At 43.6% G+C, this 6,000-nt stretch overlaps 1 protein-coding gene across 1 annotated transcript in view; it reads right to left on the bottom strand.

Moving 5' to 3' along the window:
- Positions 1–392: 392 nt before the first annotated feature.
- LOC309533765 (gamma-aminobutyric acid receptor subunit pi-like) overlaps positions 393–6,000 on the bottom strand; it is a 47,476-nt gene continuing 41,868 nt past the window's right edge. The window contains exons 9-10 of the mRNA XM_082225338.1: positions 5,574–5,767; positions 393–1,978 (exon numbers count right to left, since the gene is read on the bottom strand). Coding sequence (XP_082081464.1) covers positions 1,670–1,978; positions 5,574–5,767 — 503 coding nt within the window. The 3' untranslated portion in view covers positions 393–1,669. The remainder of the gene's footprint in view (positions 1,979–5,573; positions 5,768–6,000) is intronic.

Below are 6,000 nucleotides of genomic sequence, written 5' to 3'. Positions count from 1 at the left end.
GGCCTGCCAGGCCATGCTGGGAAACGTAGTTTGCACACCCCGCGCGGGCGCGGAGCCCAAGGGCGAGGGGACTACGGATCCCGGCACGGAGGGGGAGAGACCGGGTGCAGGGATGGAGGGACGGGTGGGCGAGCGAGTGAGTGGCAGCCGCCAAGCCTTGGCCGAGAGCCAGGAAGGGCCTCCCCGGAGGAGGAGGAGGAGGAGGGAGGCGCAGAGCGGGAGGGAGGGAGGGAACCCCAGGAGTCATCTAGTGACGGCGCCCCAATCGAAAATTTGACTTTTAAAAAAAATCTTTCGAATTTTTTAATTTTTCCCGCGGCACACCAGGCAACATCTCGCGGCACACTAGTGTGCCGCGGAACAGTGGTTGGGAAACACTGGTATAACAGCCTTCCTCCAGAGTTGTCCTGAATAGAGAGGTTTTCCCATCTAAAGCCACCCACACATCCAACCAAGAAGACAGAACAGTCAATTGCCTCCATCAATAGTGTATAAAAGGAAGGGGCCCAACAAATGTGCCAATAATTATTCTAATATTTTCTTCCACTTGATAGGGTGGGCATTTCAAGGTTACAGAAAACAATGGTGGTGGTGTCTTGAGTGCTATATGGACAGAGGCAGCCCTTGAGGTATTGCGGTCCTGAGTCTTGGCCTAGTGGTTGTTGGGATTTTTTGCTCCAAGCCATGATGATATGCCAAGGCTTGTTCTTGGCTTACCTATCATGGTTTCCTTGAGCAAAGCAAACAGTGACCACCAAGCTGAATATAACAATGATCCAGGGATTGTGGTTTGCTACCTCTGGTTGCTAATGTGGAGGGGAAAACAGCCATGGTAAATTGTTAACTATTGTTTACTTTGACATGTGAACTGGGCCTGCAAGCATGGGGACTGAGACCACCAGACTTAAAATCCCAGTAAAGAAAAGATGCGAGCTTAAGCCTTGTGGAGACTACATCTGGGAAAGGCATCCATTTTTAGTGTCTTCTCCGCCAAAAGCCATCACAGAATTCTTCCAAATATTCATTAAAAATAAGTCTCTTGAAACCTGGAGTAGTTTTCTACAAGGATTTAGTGTGAAATTCCGTATTCTGCTGGTTGCATTCATAAGTTCAAACTTTAACATAGTGATTTTTACTGTTTTGTGAAAACATTTAATTGGCACTGATAGAGCTTTGTTACATAACATCCTTGAAAGTCTATGCATTATTGACAATGCCAAAGGCAATAAGATATTGAAACTAACCAGGTGGCATGGGGGCAGGATAACACTTCCTTCTTGTTTTAATTTTCAAACATATTAATCATCACAGCCTCACACTAGTGTTATGCCAATTTCAATTTTACAAAGCTTTACAGGTAGTTAAAAAAAGTGTTGTGCCATTCAGTAAATGTTACGAACAATAGGAAAATGCATGCTAAAAATGAGGTCAATTTAAAAAATACAGTCATTTAACAGATGACCAGCAATAGATTTTTATACTACAGTAGTCTTAACAGGTGGACAGTAATTTAACCAGAAACTCAACAGAAAAACTACTCAATAAAATGACAGTCTTCTTTTGATATTGTAATGCCCTGCAGAGTAAAATCTTTTCCCTGACATAACTCTGTGCACCTGTTCCCCTTTGCTTCACTTGCCACACTATTCCATGAGAGGTTTTCAAAAGCTTAGAAATACAAATAATAAACCCAGTAAAAAACATTTATTATGATAAATGATAGTGGGAAGGAAAGCCGGGCATAATTGTCTATGTGGTATGGGTTTTTAACATGAAAGCAGTCAAATATACAGAAGAGTCTCTTCATCACTGCCATTGGTGAGTGACATCGGCTGTGTTTGCTTTTCTCCTCTTTTCTGCCTCTAGAGGTTTTGGTGAGCTTGTCTGCATCAGCCTTGTTAATCTTATCAGCCTTGCAACTGTTGGCAATTGCTGACAGAACTCCATTGATCTCCTCTTCAGCCTCGTCATCCTCCTCCTGGTAAGAATCACAATTGGACAAAACCACTTGTTCATCAGTTCCATAACACACATCCTTTAAATATCAGCCAACAATCCATTTTATCTAAGGGCTACAAATATACCAGTGCTTGGAACAAAACTAGTTCATTTTAATAAAGTTCACTGAATTCAAGCGCTGAACTACACCTGAAACTAGTGCCCATATTTGCCAGCTGAATGGAACATGAATGACATTTGTTTTGGGGCAGAATGATTTCTAGGTCATCTTCAAATTCATTCTCTTACATATTGTCAGGGAACTGACATTGGAGCTAGAGGTGGAGGGAAGGCTCTCAAATGATGCTGGAGAAGAGCCCAGCAGGGAGAGAGGCAGCTCCGCAGATGGGGAAGCAAATCAGCGCAACACCAGGGATATAGAAGGGCTGATGGGGGAATCGGTGAGAGGGCTCCAGGACTCTTCACCGGACACCAGCGAGGAGAGCACGGGTCCTCCGCTACCCACGCCCACCCTGCGCAGAAGACTTCCACGCAGAGACAGTAGGAGGAGACTGGGTGTCAAACAACTTTTATGTTGGAAAAGATTTAAGAAACGCCCACTGACGGATTCTGCTAGCGACTGAGGCAGCCACGAATTGAAGGGCTGTCCAGACAGAAAGGTTTAACAAGGCAACATAAGCAGGAGAGGCGGCAACTTACGCACGAGCAACCCCATACCCATTACACATATGTATTTTTTTCTTCTTCACTCTTTAGACTCTTCGGGACTTGAAGCTTAAAGATTATAATTGTGGGGGAAAGTAAATGAAAACCATTCACATTTGTCAGATGCTGTGGTGGTCGCTCGTGAGTCTTTTACAGGTTTTATTGTGCAAACTATTTACAGTGCAGATCTACCAAGTTCATGTCCGTCTCAGTGACTTGCAGAATCCGGGAGTGGCCCCTTCCGGCTTCTTCCCCAACATATGAACTTCAGCACCCCAAGTCTCCTCCTCCCCTCCTTGCTTTTCACCCCTCTGTGCAAGCTGGGCGACGGAAGTGGCGTGCCTCCCTCCTGGCCAGCCTGGCGAGGTATGGCACTGGGGCTCTCAGCAGCATCCATGAGCCCTTTCCTCGCTTGGCTGGCCCCTTCCCTCTTTTCCTCACTAGAGGTGTGGCTTTTCTCACCGCTGGAAGAGGAACTGCTCCTCAGGAGTTTCGGAGGCTCTCTGTATCCCAACGGCCCCCCTGCCTCCCTTCCCTGTTCAGATGGCAGTCCCCTGACAACATTCCACTGTGTGTGTTTAAATGTTTTCTTAGGCTTCTTAAGGAAAAAAACTACACTTCAGCTCAGCAGGTTTTCTGGGCACAGTGGTAGAGTGGATAAGGACAGATAAGCTGGGTTTGAACCTTCCCCACAAGGACTTCTCCATACACATTGATGAAAAAGGCAAATCTACATGTGCTTTACCAAAAAAAGGGGGGTCTTTTCTTTGTATTTGACATGAAGGAAACAATTCACATCTACAATGACCTTTGATGTTCTGGGAATCTCATCTTAGTCATGGCAACTAGGTTTTGGATCTGGCCAGATCTGCCCTTGGCTATTTAATTCTGCATTTTATTCACTAATCTTCTCAACATTAAAGTGGATCAGCTTCACTTGCGACTTTCCATTACGGCATAAACAATAATGTTTACATTGCTTAGACACTGGCGCCGTTTCTTAGAAAATAAAAATACAAAATGCTAAGGGAAGCAACCTCCTTATCACTCATTGTAAACAGAAATGGTACAGATGATCATCTATAAACTTTTATGGATGCATCTACCTGGGCTGTTTTTCTTTTTTAGAGTGCTTTTTTCAGTTGGAGGTATCTGGGTTTTTTATGCTGAAATGATTTTTTTAAATAAAAAAATATTGTATTAAGCAGCAGGTTTATTGTGCAGCGGGAAAGGATGCTAAACACACATTCTTTTTTCTTTTCCGGTTTTCTGAAACTTGTTTGCAGGTGGCTGATGCTTTATCAGATTGCTTTTAGCTCCTTTATGTTCCCTAAGAGGAAGCTAAACCATGTGTGAAATCCAGCATCTGGCATGGCAAGTTATCAGCTTAGTGTCTGTATGTTAGAATATGCTCTTCTCTAAGGAACCTTAACAAGACGCGTTTCTAGCACAAGTTTACTTATCCTATTGCCCTAGCGAAGAGAAGAAAGAGAATCTATAATAGAATGACAAATACCTATCTGCTATACAAAATCTAGAGTATCAGGGGACATTTAAAGGACTGCTGAGGGGCTCTGAGAGAGAGAAGGGGGGAAATTAAACTGTTTCACATTATGAAAACCAACCTTGCATATCAAAAGGGAGCTCAACTTTGGAGCGTATTTTTAAATAGTAATGCTATTTACTCTGCTCTCCGTTCCTGCTCCTAAGGAGAGAATAGCAAGCAGATGGCAATATAAAAGGATATAAAAATCCGTTGCAGGATCTATGGAAAGCAACTGCACAATAGCTGAAACCTACTGGAAATGGCATCTGCTGCTGCTTCTTGCGTCTATTAATGGATGTGTTTGTTCAAATCCAACAGTCCACAGGATGGAGAAAAGAGGTCGCTTTGGTGGGAAGTTATCCATTCTCATGATTTTCTATATTGTACTGCCTACTAGAGAGCGCCACAACATTTATCAGGTATGGGAATGTGACTTGTCGGTAAGGGCTCTACACTTCTTACAAACATTTTCCCATTCTTCTTTTTGTCCGCTGTAAGATTTTGGATGGTGCAGGCCAATGAATTGCTAGCAGCTAGAATATATTTCTCAGTTCAGGTCCTTGGAACATTTGAGGATTCGTGTAGCACTGAATACAGGTTTCTCTTTCTTTCCTTTCTACCTTCTTTCGCTCTGGATGACTGAAGCACAACATAAAGGCATGATGGCATTTCACATTGCACGGTGGCACATAGCAGTGCTAAAGTCCTTACTGGTAGCAGAACAGTGTATATTCAAACCTCTCAGGGCCCATTCAAACTTTACAGGGCAATCAACATTGTTACTTCTCAGCTGTAGTTCTCTCAGTAAAGACCTGTAAGACCAGACGTGTGCCTGTAAGCACACTTGTCTACCATGTCTGCTAGTTCGCTTAGAAAAGTATCCCCCACAAAGCCCCAAAGGATTCACCAGGAGACCTGGAGGTGCCATGTGGCAAACACAGAGGTTGCTGTCACCAACACCTGATCTACCTGTGCAAAACAATGAACCAGGAAGGGTGAGCATTGAAAGGCAATTGGTCCTTTATACCCACCAACTGCTGATGGTTTACAGGGCAGAGCTTACCCTGCTGATCTCACCTAGCATTCTTTTAAAAGTGCTGGGTCCAAGCCATATGGGATTTCAAAGTGATGGTCACCACTCTGAATTAAGACCAGAAAGAAATTGGGAACCAATCTGCAGTGAATAATAGCAGAAGCCAGGCAAAACCTGGTCATGCTACAGCAGGCAGGGAATGTATGTTGTAAAGAGCTGCTAAAAGTTGGGATCATGATATGCTTTCATAGCAGAGGAAGCAATGGACAGGAGGGTTTGAAGAGAGGCTATGGAAATCAGTAAATGGAGGAATTAAAACAAAACAAATACCTTTGTGAGTTTCTTCATTCCAGATCGATTAAGGGTGCAGAAGTGAGCTACTGCGTACTCCAGTAATGCGCCAAAGATAAAACTAAAGCAAATACCCAGGTAGACATCAATTGCCTTGATGAAGCAATTAGCATTAGGAAGTGATGTCCTGGCTCCCATCATAAGAGTTGTCATGGTGAGCACAGTTGTAACACCTACAGAAACAAAACGAGAAATCAGAGGTGATCTTCCATGATTAGCAGCAACACCATCTCCTGCTGCCTCTGAGCAGAAACGGCTCAATATTTACTTGACAGTGAGGTCTTCTGTCATCTCATTTTGACCCACCTCATTTGGAAGAAAATGCAGAAAATGTTTAACGTATGAAAATGTTGAGGTGTTAATAATACTTTGGATAAAGTTTACGGTAAAGTTCTGCACCATGGTC

Source organism: Podarcis vaucheri (assembly GCF_965113315.1).
Source record: "Podarcis vaucheri genome assembly, chromosome: 5".
Classification (NCBI taxonomy): Eukaryota; Metazoa; Chordata; class Lepidosauria; order Squamata; family Lacertidae; genus Podarcis; species Podarcis vaucheri.
Note: the sequence above shows the minus strand (reverse complement) of the source record. Positions and strands in the feature narration are given on the sequence as shown.